The 14,391-nt window shown below is 43.8% G+C and overlaps 1 protein-coding gene across 7 annotated transcripts in view; it reads right to left on the bottom strand.

Annotated features, from left to right (window-relative positions):
- Positions 1-14,391, bottom strand: part of triob (trio Rho guanine nucleotide exchange factor b) — a 219,864-nt gene that overhangs the window by 77,370 nt on the left and 128,103 nt on the right. For all 7 annotated transcript variants that reach the window (XR_016145683.1, XM_089117483.1, XM_089117481.1 and 4 more), the window contains 2 exons: positions 4,265-4,384; positions 1,493-1,684 (listed from right to left, as the gene is read on the bottom strand). Coding sequence is in view for 6 of the 7 variants with exons in the window: in XM_089117483.1 (XP_088973609.1) it covers positions 1,493-1,684; positions 4,265-4,384 (312 nt within the window). In the remaining variant the exon portion in view is untranslated. The remainder of the gene's footprint in view (positions 1-1,492; positions 1,685-4,264; positions 4,385-14,391) is intronic.

The raw sequence follows: 14,391 nt of genomic DNA, 5'->3' as shown, positions 1-14,391 counted from the left end.
CACGCGAGGACGTTTTGTTGCTTTTTCGACCAAAGCGCAAGCGGACCTAGACCGGAAACAAAACAACAGGCACGCCGCAAACACACGTTTGTGTGCGTATCTCCGGAGCAGATACGCAGAGCTTCTATTTTTGGCAGATGCTGGAGAGCTCCGCAGCAATTCAGCACAGGCCAAATTGTTATATCGCGCAATCATATGTGAATTTGCGAGATCTCGTGGGTCCTCGTAACTTCAGCTGTCAGTCATGGCTGCAGCCATTCCACAACAAATATGGACCTAATAGGTATTGAAGGTTGGCGGAGCACGGTAAGTCGACACACAGCTGAGCCAATCCGCAGCCGTTCCGCAATTGGTCGAAATCCGGGGTGAGAGTGCCCATCATTACCACCAGAGAGCACTCCGCTCTGGACTATTGTCATTCCCTAATGAAACTACATTTCCCATAACTCACTGCCTGGTTTCATCATCCAAGATTGCATCCACCTGTGTCTCATTACATTGTTTAAAGTGTTAGTTCACGCAAAAATTAAAATTCTGTCAGTATTTACTCACCCTCATGTTTTTCCAACCCAGTAAGACCTTCGTTCATCTTCGGAACACAAATTAAGATATTTAAGATATTAAGATCGCTCCTGCATACTAGTCCATAGGCTTCTTGAGGGAATGACTCTTGCTGGCATCGAAAAGTTAAAATTGAGTGTTGTGGAACTGATGAAGATGTTTTTCTTAATTTGTGGATGTATTTTTGTATTTGAATGCGTTTTTATAGTTGCAAACGTTTTTTTTGAATTTGCATTCGTCTTCATCAGGTTGCAGCGCGGTGAGCTCTCTCGGCCACCGTACTTGCGCCACGCGAGGACGTTTTGTTGCTTTTTCGACCAAAGCGCAAGCGGATCTAGACCGGAAACAAAACAACAGGCACGCCGCAAACACACGTTTGGGCTTGCGAGCCGGCTTTGAGTGGATGACGAGCACGAGACGCCAAAATGGATCAGAACGCGTATGCCGCGTCCTGTTGCAAAACAAAGTTTGCTTGGACAAAAAGACCGTTAATCGCGCGATAAAAAAATTAACGCCGTTAAAATGGGTTTGCGTTAACGCCGTTAATAACGCATTAAACTGACAGCCCTACTAATTTTGTTATGAAGTACAGTTGTATGTTTGCATAGAATTCATTTTGAACGCTATATTATATGCTTTCAAAATCTGAGGTAAATTATCCGTTATCGGTTGTGGCACAGTGACCTAATGCCTTGAACTTCGACAATCAGTTCCTCGTCGTCCATGTGTTGATGATTAAACATTCATGACACGCAGAACTTCCATCCAATGAGATCTCTGTGTGGGCGGATCTGTCAGCCGCGACGTCGCAGAAATAGTAACCGTTTCTAAATCAGAAACGTTGTGGGTCGCTGTCGCGTCTGGTTAGGGCAAAAACTCTGCGTAACATGGAAAAGATACCAAGGATCACTACCATGTCAAGCTCACTGACCTGCTCTGATGTCTTGTAGAAAGCCACCGAGGCATTGACCAGTTTGAGGCGGTCTTCCATCTTCAGCATGAGCTGCTGCCAGTGAGACGCCACCTTCTCTGCGCAGTCACGGATCATGTCCATGTCGTAGTGATTGGCCTGTAACAGAGCCTCTGCCTTCTGCTGCACCTGCAGTGCACTCTGATGGGTTTTCTGCGGAGAAGGAACATGAAAGAGAAAGTATAAACAAGAAGAGAAAGCAAAAATGAACAAATTTTATAGAAAATGACTATTATTTTTAGTGCAAGACACTCTGACTAGCATAAGTGACAGCAAAGCAAAACAAGACAAAAAACGAAACAAATTAAAACAACAAAATGAAACAAAAAAACAGCAAAAAAAAAACAACATATGTCATCATAACAAAACATAAAACACAACAAAACAGCTAAGCGAAGCTAAGCAAAGCAAAACACAAACAGTATGTCGGTCACTATTACCAGTGACTGGCAATTGGTCAATAGGTTTCCATTAAAGTCGAACCCTGCGTCCAAATTTGCTTACTTATACTACGCCCTAAAAGTATGTACTCTTTGTTAAGAAAAAGTACATACTTTTGAGTGTGTAGCAAAAGAGTAGGCAAGCTTTGGGACATACTACTTCGTCATCTTTAACGGACAGCTCTGTCGCGTGCATCCTATCACCGTGAACTGACCTGTCAATCATTTCATAACAGTTAAAATCCTCCATTCAATCTAATTTAATTTCTTACCATTAAGGAGAGAAATAATGTCGCACGTTCACCTGCCAGTCGTGGGTCTTTCATGTGGAGACTCTCCGAATGTGTTTGCAGTTTGAATGTAATGATGCTTATAAAAGTTAATGGCTAAGCGTATCTTTACAAAAGTTCACAATGCTGCTGCAGATGCAGTATTATAAGGTAGCCAACATTGAATAAATACATTTTCGTCAGGTCAGATACTGATAATTAAACACTTAAACCCCTTTATCTAAACCTCTCTACATAACGCCGGACTCGCGCGTCCTCCATGCCTGTAGTTTTTTAACACTTTTCACTCGTGTATGTAGTTCTAACCGAATCCTCGTCCGACGCGCGATGGGTTGTGGGCAATATCAGCCGTTAGAGTGTGCATCGATCTGCACTTCGGATTCTGACTGGATATAGTAGACCATCCGCGTCTCTTTGGAACACTCATTTCAATGTACTACGATTTGGGACGTACTAATTCTATTTTCGAATACTATAGTATGCGAATTGGGATGCAGCGAATGTGTGTATTTTCAGTGACTTTGCCCCAGCGCCAGAGATCCGCAGCCCTCCGGAGCAGATACGCAGAGCTTCTATTTTTGCCAGATGGCAGCAATTCACCACAGGGCAGATTGTTATATCGCGCAATCATACGTGAATTTGCGAGATCTCGTGGGTCCTCGTAACTTCAGCTGTCAGTCATGGCCACAGCCGTTCCGCAACAAATACGGACCTGGTAGGTATTGAAGGTTGGCGGAGCACGGTAAGTCGACATGCAGTGGAGCCAATCCGAAGCCGTTCCACAATTGGGCGAAATCCGGGGTGAGAGTGCCCATCATTACCACCAGAGAGCACTCCACTCTGGACTATCGTCATTCCCTAATGCATCGGTTCCCAACAGGGGGGTCGCGGCCCACAAGGGGGCCTCAACGAGCTCTGTGGGGGGTCGCGGCATATTTTGAAGGTTTGAGCAATGAGCATTAAATAAAAGTCCTTAACTTTTTTCTGTTCAAAATTTACAAAATGTATATAATGAGCGAGTTCATCATGAATCCATTTTCCAATCCGTGTTTTTGTCTTATCCTGAACCACTATGGTACACCTATAATAAGTGTTTACATTGGGACTATTTTACACTGGTTCGGATCGCTGCCGCTGCAGAGTACAGAGAGAAGTAGTTCCGGCTACACTGTTCTTTCCGAAAGACGCATTATTCTGTTAATAAATAAAAAAGTTTATTATCGCTCGCTATTGCGCCAAAAGCGTAAAAATAATGCCTCACATTGATAAAGCCTCACAGATAACATGCAAGTACTGAGGCCCCAGATAACAGTCATTTAATAGTAGATATTATTTTTTTTTAACCTAAACACCAGTGGGAATATTTTTATTTTTGCATTTCAAATAGGACCAATTAATAGGCTTCTCCTAGGCTTACGTTGTTAAATTACAAAGGGCCTACTGATGTTTTAGTCATTGTATTTTCAATATTATATGCTATTATTTGTGCATAAACATACCGTTTGTTTGAAAAAAAAAAAAAAAAACATATTTTGTTATCCTTGCTGCAAGCTTACAAGAGCGATAATATCATTAAATGTGAAGGGGGGCCCTAAAATATTTTCTTGGGAAAAAGAGGGTCACAGACAAAAAAACACTGCCCTAATGGAACTACATTTCCCATAACTCACTGCCTGGTTTCATCATCCCGGATTGCATCCACCTGTGTCTCATTACATTGTTTAACTCAACCTACATTAGCCTGGTTTTCACATTCATTCCCTGCGAAGTCCTGCATTTCTGAGCGTTTCCACTGTTTCCATGTTCCTGGTTTCTGTTATCTGCCTGTGTCCTGGTTTTCGCGTTCTTGTCGCACCCTCTGTATTTGTTTGTCATTGTTTGGACTGATTACCCACTGCCTGTTATTCGGTTTATGATCTTAAAAACTGCATTTGGATTCTCAACATTCATGTTCTTAGAGCAGTTTGTTACAATGTCTTTGTGTACGGGTTGTTTTTTGGTACCTCAATAGCATGCTGAAACTGCTCATGTTCCCGCTGTAACTGTTCTGCCTCCTGCAGGGAACTGGCTGTGATGAGACCTGCATTGAGCATCGACTCCCCATTACGGATCCAGCCCAGTACCTGAAACAAACACAACCAAAGGATTTAAAAGCGGCATGCCATGGACTATAAGTTTAGTCAACCAATCAGAGCATTCCGCACTTTTCGGAAGGAGGGTCTTCATAGAGACTGTGAAGAGAGGTGCTGCAGTAATATAAAAATATAAATATAAAATAGTTTTTTTAACATACAAGCATGAAAAACTTTTCTTGTAGACCCCAAAAATAAAATCAAGATTTAAAAAAGGACATAATAACACTCGACCCCTTTAACATGTGCACGTTGTAACGTGATAAAGTATGTAAAAGGCCCACTGAAGAGCCTTGGAAAGCACAGCTTTACTGTATATGATGCCTTGATGTCATTTCCACTGAAACAGGTAGCCAAGGCGGGACAAATTGGATTTCTCCTCCCCCTTTTCAAATAACCAATAGCATTTAGTTTACCTCACAGACTGCCAGTCATACTTGACAGGACCCTGGAAGCGAATCCGAGTGCTGATGATAAGTTGGAAAACGGAATAAAACTTGAGCGTTTGATCAACCGAACTCACATTTCCAACATTTGCTTTTGCAACAAAAATCCATGACCCATTTTAGCGGAAGTGAGAAACTGTAACTTTTGAATGCTTATATCTCCTAAATGTGAATTTTGTCATTGTTTTGGAACACACCAGCTTATTCATAACCTCAAGGCTAACACATTTATACTAAAAACTAAAAAGCCTTAAATTTGATCTTTAGATAGAGTTAAATGTACTACACTTGGTAGCTGAAAGAAATATTTGAAGCCTACACATAATCAACACCTATTCAGAATTAAGTGATTCAGAAGTTAAGGTCACTGGAATCTTAAGGGCACTATAAAAAAAAAAAAACACAGCCTGTTTAATTTTAAAGGTCAGAGAGAGGGAGAACTAAATTCTTGGTTTTGTGCGGACAACTGTGACTGAAATGGGCAGAAGAGGGGAAAATTGTACAAAGCGTACAATCCTGCCTTTTACAGTAAATCGAAAAGTGCTGTTTTCTTAAATGAGGTGAGGCAACTTCTAGTGTGCTGTAAACGGGGAGATTGCATCAGTGGGGAAAGTGAGGAATATTTCGAACTGACAGACGTGTTCTCTGACTCCACCTTTAGATCTAAATTCCAAGCTGTCCTGACACATTGACTCACACTTTACACACCTGCTTTTAGTGCTGATACACCGACAGTGACAGATAGCGCAACTATGTTTCTTGCATAAACGTAAATAAACACACTGAAAACTGCCAGACAGGAGCAAATTTTCCCTCTAAAGTCAAAAAACATGATTACATGTCTACCACCACACACCCACTCAAATACTCCTTAAACCACACAGGCGTCCCAGCTCCGCCACATCTCTAATCATTCCTTTCCTCTAGAGCAGTCCAGACAAAAATAAATATAAAATAATAAAATAAATAAATGAAAGGATGAAATGAGATTACCAGCTGCTCCTCCTGGCCTAGTTTTTCCTTCTCATTTTAAGCGTGCCCTGCGTTTTCCCATTAGCTCCTGTATGTAGTCAGATCCGTCACTCAAAACTGGCCAACTATTAACACTGCACTTCATTAAATATTAAAATAGCAGCATGAACAAGGTGTTAACAAACATTATATATGATGCTTAAAGGATCAGTAGTTAGTAGTTCAAATACTAATACATATGCTAATATATAAATGAAGCTTCAATATTGACTCATTATATTTTAATAATGCAATGACATAATAATGGTAAATGTAATTAAATAGTTGTTAGTATATATTATATTGACGCATGCACGTCACATTTCTACTAATTCTTGCGCAATTCTCGCGCATGCGTCGTGGAAATCTCTTGAACTCTCGTCTCAGGCCCAGAAGGAAGAAAAGGTATAGTTGAATGATAAACTTATAGTTGAGCCACTCTAGTCACATGGAATATTTAAACATTTTCTTCAATGACTTTCTGGGCCGTCAAGTTTCAATCCCTTAGGGTGCCTATGTGGTAGTAATACAGCTCTCAAATTTAATCAAACATATCTTCATTTGTGTTCCGAAGATGAACGAAGGTCTTACGGGGTTGGTACAGCATGGGGGTGAGTAATTAATGACTTAATTTTCAATTTTGGGTGAACTAACCCTTTAAATCTCTTATTAAAAAGAAAGCAACTTGATCGTACAGAATTAGTCAATTACAGGCCGATCTCGAACCTACTTTTTCTGTCAAAATTACTAGAAAAGCCTAGCCTGGGTTTCCCCATTCTGCCTTGCCCGAATGAGATTTTATTCACGCTGCTAGGCAGTCTGGATTCCATGAACCAAATTTTCCCCTGAAATAAGGAACCAATCACAGAACAGAGAGGTAGCACAAGCGCATTTGATAGATGTACAGGCGCATTTGATAGACATTAGTAGAACCAAATAATACGGCTCTGGGCATTCGTAAACCACGCCTCAAATACAAGAAAATGTACATGTGGTTGTTAGCCAGGCTAAGAAAAGGCAGTATCCTCACAACTATGTTTCTGTTTAGAAAGAAATGTTATCTGTGAGGAATCCAGTCAGGATTTAGACTGTACCATAGTCTGAGACTGCTCTCATTAGAGTTACAAATGATTTGCTCTAATCATCCAATCGTGGTTGTATCTTTCTATTAGTGTTACTCGATCTTAGTGCTGCATTTGATACTATTGACCACAAACTTATTTTGAATAGACTTGAAAAATTATGTTGCCATTAGTGAAATTGCACTAGCAAGGTTCAGATCATTCTTATCTGACCATTTTCAGTTTGTAGCAGTAAATGAAGAGATGTCTTATCGATCACAAGTTCAGTATGGCGTACCACAAGGCTCTGTACTAGGACCGTTTCTGTTCACTCTGTACGTGCCACCCTTGGGATATATCATTAGGAAGCAGGGCATTAGTTCCCTATCGAGGGAACTCAAACTGCATCAAATGACACTTTGGGGAGGGGGAGGGGGAGGGGGGGGCGCCCCTCAGCGTAGCGCCTCTAAAGTATGAATGAAACTATGCCAATCTCTGATTGGTGTTGCGTCATGACGTAATGTGTGACGGTACATAGGCGGAAGCTATATAAGGACCCGGCACACATGAGATGTCAGCTTTTTGTTCTTCAGCAAAGCGCTCTGTGTCACACTGTCTGTCTTATTTGTTGTTGTTTGTCCCATAAGAATTGTCCTGAATTATTGCAATATGGAATCTAGTGGCTCGGATCTCGCGTTTGCCGAGGCAGCGTGTAGATTACGAGTCTACTCAGCAATAAAGATTCTGAGACTGGGATCTCGCGTTTGCCGAGGCAGCGCGTTGATTTAAGGTCTGAATTGCAATTCAGAATCTAGTGGCTCGGATCTCGCGTTTGCCGAGGCAGCGTGTAGATTACGAGTCTACTCAGCAAAAAAGATTCTGAGACTGGGATCTTGCGTTTGCCGAGGCAGCGCGTTGATTTAAGGTCTGCATTGCAATTCAGAATCGAGTGGCTCGGATCTCCCGTTTGCCTAGGCATGCGTGTAGATTACGAGTTTACTCTGCAATAAAGATTCTGTGACTGGGATCTCGCGTTTGCCGAGGCAGCGCGTAGATTTAAGGTCTGCATTGCAATCAGAATCTAGTGGTTTGGATCTCGCGTGTGCCGAGGCAGCGTGTAGATTCGGTCTACTCTGCAATAGAGATCCTGTGTGGGGGCGAGGCATGCACAGTCGGCTCCTGAGGGCGCTGGCTGTGTTTATTGAGAAAAATCTGGACGCACACACAGCCTATTGAGCCTATTGACTTTCTTCTCGAGAGATGAAAGCCAAATATATTGTGAATGACTCGAATCTCGCAGTTGTCGAGGCAGCGCGTAGATTATGAGTCTACAATAATAAGGACACATAATCTGTAAATAACAATTTTAAATAGTAAAAATAATTAATACTGTTTTGTGTGAGGCATTCACAGTCAGCTTCTGAGGGTGCTGGCAGTGTTCATTGAGAAATATCTCGACGCATAGGCCTACAAATTAGTACATGCGCTGTCTGATATTTCAGCCTCACATCTGTTGACTTTCTTCTTGAGGGATGAAAGCCAAATATATTGTTACGACTCAAATCTCACGTTTGCTGAGGCAGCGTGTAGATTACGAGACTGTAATAATATTAAAACAGTATTGTTTGGTGAAAGAGTACCGCTTCTAGAGCCCCTCCTCTAGGAGCTTGGGGGCATAGACGGCACTCTCAGGCGAAGCCTCAGCCTAAACAGGGCAACCTGAGGGTCGTCCTGCAGGCTATAAAGGCTTCCACAAAGAGGTCCTAGCCAGCCTAGGTTCTCTGTGGGCAGCCCCACCCGCGGTGGAGCGACCGAAGTCGTCCCTTTCGCGGAGCCCGCAGGAAATCGATGTTGCTCTCCCGCCGTTAAACATGTTTTGGGACTTATCGGTTTCCAGCGAACGCAAGCTGCACTGTCCGCCCCACAGGCTTGCGGCCAGGAAGCAATCGCGTCCGCCCATCGAGAATCGTTTTCGGTCCAGCCCTGCTGAAAATCCGCTTCAGGTGATCGAGAACGAATTCCGATTAATACCCGAGGCCAGGCTCGAGAGCCTGGTTCCCTTGGTAAAATAGGGCCCTGCGCACCATTCAGAATGGGTACAGGCTGCAGATCGGTTTCCACCCATCCAGATACAATGGGGTGATCTGGACTGTAGTCGACCCAGTGCAGGGTTGGGTATTGGGTATTGGAACAGGAAGTAAACTCCCTTCTAGAAAAAGAGGCCATAGAACATATACCTCCACTAGACAGGGAGTCCGGGCTCTACAGCCGCTACTTCATACAGTGCCCTCCACAATTATTGGCACCCCTGTTTAAGATGTGGTTGAGGACTTTTAAAAATTCTCCCTTTTTTTTAAACAACATAGAACCCAAATGCAAAAAAAGAGAAAAATCCAACCTTTTATTCAAGTACATTACTTTGGTGGTAAAAAAAATGTAAAAATTTAGAAAAATAAAAACTTCAAATCCTGTGTCCCACAATTATTGGCACCCCTAACAATTCCGCTGAAAAATGTAATTGATTTTTAAAAAAATATATATTTTCTGTAGTTGCTAATGTTGGTCAGGATATCTAGGAACTTTTAATTAGTAATTCATGACTTCCTATTTCCCTGGGGTATAAATATGACAAGACACAGAGGCCTAATTCTCTTACCCATTTGTCAACATGGCAAAGACAAGAGAACACACCATTCAAGTAAGGCAGATATGTGATGACCTTTATAAGTCAGGCAATGGCTACAAGAAAATAGCCACTCACCTTATATTGCCCATATCTAAAGTTAGAGGAATCATTAAGAAGTTTAAAACAACAGGAACAGTGACAAACAAGGCTGAAAGAGGTCCCAAGTTTATCTTGCCACAACGCACTGTGAGGAGGATGCTAAGAAAAGTAAAAAAAAAGTCCTAAGCTCACTGTCACAGAATTGCATCAAATAGTGGCATCTTGGGGTCACAAAATCTCCAAAACAACCATCAGACGCTTTCTACATGCCAACAAGATGTTTGGGAGGCATGCTAGGAAAAAGCCTTTTCTCACTAACACTGACAAACGTAAACGTCTGGAGTTTGCCAAGCGGCACTGGGACTTCATCTGGGATCGTGTGCTTTGGTCGGATGAGACTAAGATTGAGCTTTTTGGCAACAAACACTCTAAGTGGATCTGGTGTAAAACAAAAGATGTGTATGCCGAAAAGTACCTCATGCCCACCGTGAAGTATGGTGGAGGATCTGTGATGCTGTGGGCCTGTTTCTCTTCCAAAGGCCCTGGGAACCTTGTTAGGGTGCATGGCATTATGAACGCTTTGAACTACCAGGACATTTTAAATAAAAACCTGATGGCCTCTGCCAGAAAGCTGAAGATGGGTCGTCATTGGGTCTTTCAGCAGGATAATGATCCAAAACATGTGGCAAAATCTACACAAAAATGGTTCAGTCACAAACTCAAGGTCCTCCCATGGCCATCTCAGTCCCCAGACCTCAATCCAATCGAAAACCTGTGGGGTGAGCTAAAGAGGAGAGTGCACAAGAGAGGGCCCAGGATACTGGATGATCTAGAAAGATTTTGCAAAGAAGAATGGTCAAAGATCCCTCTCTCTGTGTTCTCCAATCTTGTGAAATGTTATAGGAGAAGATTAAGTGCTGTCTTGTTGGCAAAAGGGGGTTGTACAAAGTATTAACATCAGGGGTGCCAATAATTGTGGGACACATGATATGAAGTTTTTATTTTTTTAAATTTTTAAAAAAAAAAATTACCACCAAAGTAATGTACTTAAATAAAAGGTTGGATTTTTCGCTTTTTTTGCATTTGGATTCTATGTTGTTTAAAAAAAAAGGGAGAATTTTTAAAAGTCCTCGTCCACATCTTAAACAGGGGTGCCAATAATTGTGGAGGGCACTGTAGTTCCCAAGAAGGATGGGGCGGTTGCGTCCGATAATAGATCTCAGGCACTTGAACCATTCTCTGAGGAGATTCAGATTCAAGATGCTCACCAACAATCGTGAACCAAATTCAATCCGAGGAATGGTTTGCCACGATAGATCTGAAGGACGCTTACTGTCATATATTCATCCTTCCATCTGACAGGAAGTTCCTGAGGTTCGCTTTTGGGGGCGAAGCGTACCAATATCGGGTTCTTCCGTTCGGCCTAGCACTCTCACCCCGCACATTTACCAAATGTGTGGATACAGCTCTAGCACCCCTGAGAATCGAGGGTATCAGGGTGCTCAATTTTATAGACGACTGGCTCATTCTGGCTCAGTCACAAGAGGAGGCGGTTCAGCATCGAGATGTTGTCCTCGCCCACATCCAAAAGTTGGGGTGGAGACTCAACACGAAGAAGAGCGTGTTGACATCAGCCCAGAGAACGACGTTCCTGGGAGTGGTGTGGGATTCGGTCACGATGCGGGCACGGCTGTTTCCCGCGTGAGTCGGATCCATCCTGGCCACAGTGGCTGGGATAAAGCTGGGCCAAGCCATCACTGTCAAACATTTCCATAGAGTGTTGGGGCTCAGGGCAGCAGCGTCCAACATCATTCCATTTGGCCTGCTGCTCATGAGGGCGCTCAGTGGTGGTTTAAAACCAAGGGATTTTCCCTGAGGGTCAGGGAAGGTCCTCGTGAGGTCAGACAATATGTCAGTAGTGGCCTATATAAACCATCAGGGGGGTCTGAGGTCTCGCCCTCTATGCAGATTGGCGCATCAGATCCTCCTGTGGTCCCAGGAGAAATTGTTGTCTCTAAGAGCGACATTCATCCTGGGGAGTCAAAATCAGGGAGCAGACGTCCTGTCGAGACAGGGGCTGAGGCCCGGGGAGTGGTGACTCCACCCCGAGGTGGTGGAGTCAATATCTCAGAGGTTTGGCCCAGTGGAAGTGGACCTGTTTGCGTCTCGAGAGACGACCCACTCTCCACAGTGCTTTTCACCTCACTCCTCCAGCCCCCCTGGGGCTGGATGCCATGGTACAGATGTGGCCGAGGCTACGTCTGTATGCATTTCCCCCGATTGCTCTGCTCCCTGGAGTTCTAGCGAGGGTCCGTCTCGACGGAATCAGTCTATTGTTGGTAGCCCGTTGTGGCCGGCCCGAGTATGGTTCTCAGACAATATATTGCTCTAGATGGCCCTCCGTGGGAGATTCCCCTCAGGAGGGGCCTGCTGACACAGGCAGAGGGCTCAATATTTCACCCTCAGCCTCAGTTATGGAAACTGTGGGTCTGGCCCCTGAGGGGGCACAGTACCTAGAGGCCGGCCAATCAGCTGGAGTAATGGAGACCATATTCAGCTCTAGAGCTCCCTCCACGAGGAAACTGTATGGATTGAAGTGGAATGTTTTCACCATTTGGTGTAGGGAGTGTGAGGTTGACCCAGTTAACTGCCCAGTGGCTTCAGTGCTGGAGTTCCTCCAAGATCGCTTCTCCACTGGTCTTACCCCGTCCACACTCAAGGTGTACGTGGCTGCCATTGTGGCTTTCCACACTCCTCTTTTTATTTTATTTTTTATTTCACCTTTATTTAACCAGGTTAATCGGTTGAGAACAAGTTCTCATTTGCAACCGCGACCTGGCCAAGACAGGCTAAAAGTGCAAGGCAACATAAAATTACACATTGTGTACAACATTCAAGTGTATAATCACACATACAGATTTTCAGGTTCAATTAAAATGCAGAACAGAGTATAAAAATTTAAAACAACTTACTACTATTAACTTAGTACTAAATAAAAGCACAAGCAGTATAGTTGAAGGATAGATATCCTGAGATAGCATAAATAACATGGTGCGGTGTAGATTATTACCAACAATAGCTGTTCATTTGGATATGCACAAGAAATAATATTAACATGTACAGTGGTCCGTTAGTAGTTTAGAAAGTGTTGCTTTAAAAGTAATGATAGGTATGAAGGATTCTAGTTTGAGAGATTTTTGTAAATTGTTCCAATCGTTTGCAGCAGAAAATTGGAAAGAAAAGCGACCGAATGAGGTACGGGCTTTTCTAGCAACGAGGAAGATGTATCTACTCGAGCGCAGGTTGCGTGTAGGTACTGCCACAGGTATTAATGATTTTAGATAAGATGGTGTTTTGCCTAATAAGGTCTTGTAGATTAGATAATACCAGTGGCTTAGGCGCCGGGTATGTAACGAAGGCCATCCAACTAGTGAATAAAGGGTACAGTGATGAGTGTTATATGGGGCGTTGGTTACAAAACGAATAGCACAGTGGTAAACAACATCCAGTTTCTTGAGGAGAGAGCTTGAGGCAGTTCTGTAGACTACATCACTAAAGTCAAACATTGGGACAATGGTCATTTTCACAAGGGATTGTTTTGCAGAAAAAGTAAAGGAAGCTTTGTTACGAAATAGAAAGCCAATCCTGGATTTAATCTTAGACTGGAGATAGTTTATGTGTGTTTGGAAGGAGAGCGAGGGGTCAAGCCAGACCCCTAGGTATTTATATTTCTCCACATATTCCAGCTTTGACCCATCCAGGGTGGTGATGTTTTTTAAACAAAACGGTATAGTCTGGGACCGATTGAAAATCATGCATTTAGTCTTACTTGAGTTTAAAGACAGTTTAAGATCACAGAGAGCAAATTGCAGATCTTCAAAGCTCTTTTGGAGGGTTTCCAACACAAATTCCAGTGTAGGGCCTGATGTATATAGAACAGTGTCGTCTGCATAGAGATGGATTAGAGAATTCTCCTCTGAGTGATGGACCTCTGGGGAGACATCAATTGATCGTACGTTTCCTCCGTGGGGGCTGGAGGATGAGACCTGCGGCTCGTACCAGGGTTCCCAGATGGGTCCTAGCAGTAGTTCTCGAAGGTTTGGCTGAGGCCCCCTTCGAGCCACTGGAGTCGGCTGAGGCCAAGAACCTGGCGCTGAAGGTCGCTTTTCTGTTGGCCATCACTTCTCTGAGGAGGGCTGGGAGATCTTCAGGCGCTCTCCATATCTAACGAGTGCCTGAAGTTTGCTCCAGGCAACATTAAAGCCATCCTTCACCCTAGGTCCGGCTGTCTGCCTAAGGTGCCATCCAGTGTGGCACGACCTATAGTTCTGCAGGTGATTCATCCTCCATCCCATGTGACGGCGGATGAAGAGAGACTTCACTTGCTCTGCCCTGTCAGAGCACTGAGGATCTACATTCAGAGGCTCTCTTCATGGCGGATGGCGGACCAGTTGCTGGTGTGTTTTGGGTCCCCCAAGAAGGGGCTTCCCGCTTCTAAACAGACCATCAGCAACTGGATTGTCCATGGTATTTCTACGGCCTACCAGGTGCGTGGTATGCCTTCACCTGTGGCTGTGAGGGCTCATTCCACCAGAGGCTTGGCGTCCGCTAGAGCCCTTCTCACAGGGGCTCCCATCCAGGAGGTCTGCGATGCAGCTGGATGGGCCACCCCATATACCTTTATTAGGTTTACAGTTTGGACATTCCGTCGACACCCGGCTCTCTTGTGCTCGCGTCCTGAGTGTGCCTGTGAGC

The sequence above is a fragment of the Pimephales promelas genome, chromosome 12 (assembly GCF_988280905.1).
Source record: "Pimephales promelas chromosome 12, fPimPro1.hap1.1, whole genome shotgun sequence".
NCBI classification, from domain to species: domain Eukaryota; kingdom Metazoa; phylum Chordata; class Actinopteri; order Cypriniformes; family Leuciscidae; genus Pimephales; species Pimephales promelas.
The sequence above is the reverse complement of the archived record's forward strand: the minus strand, read 5'-3'. Positions and strand labels throughout refer to the sequence as shown.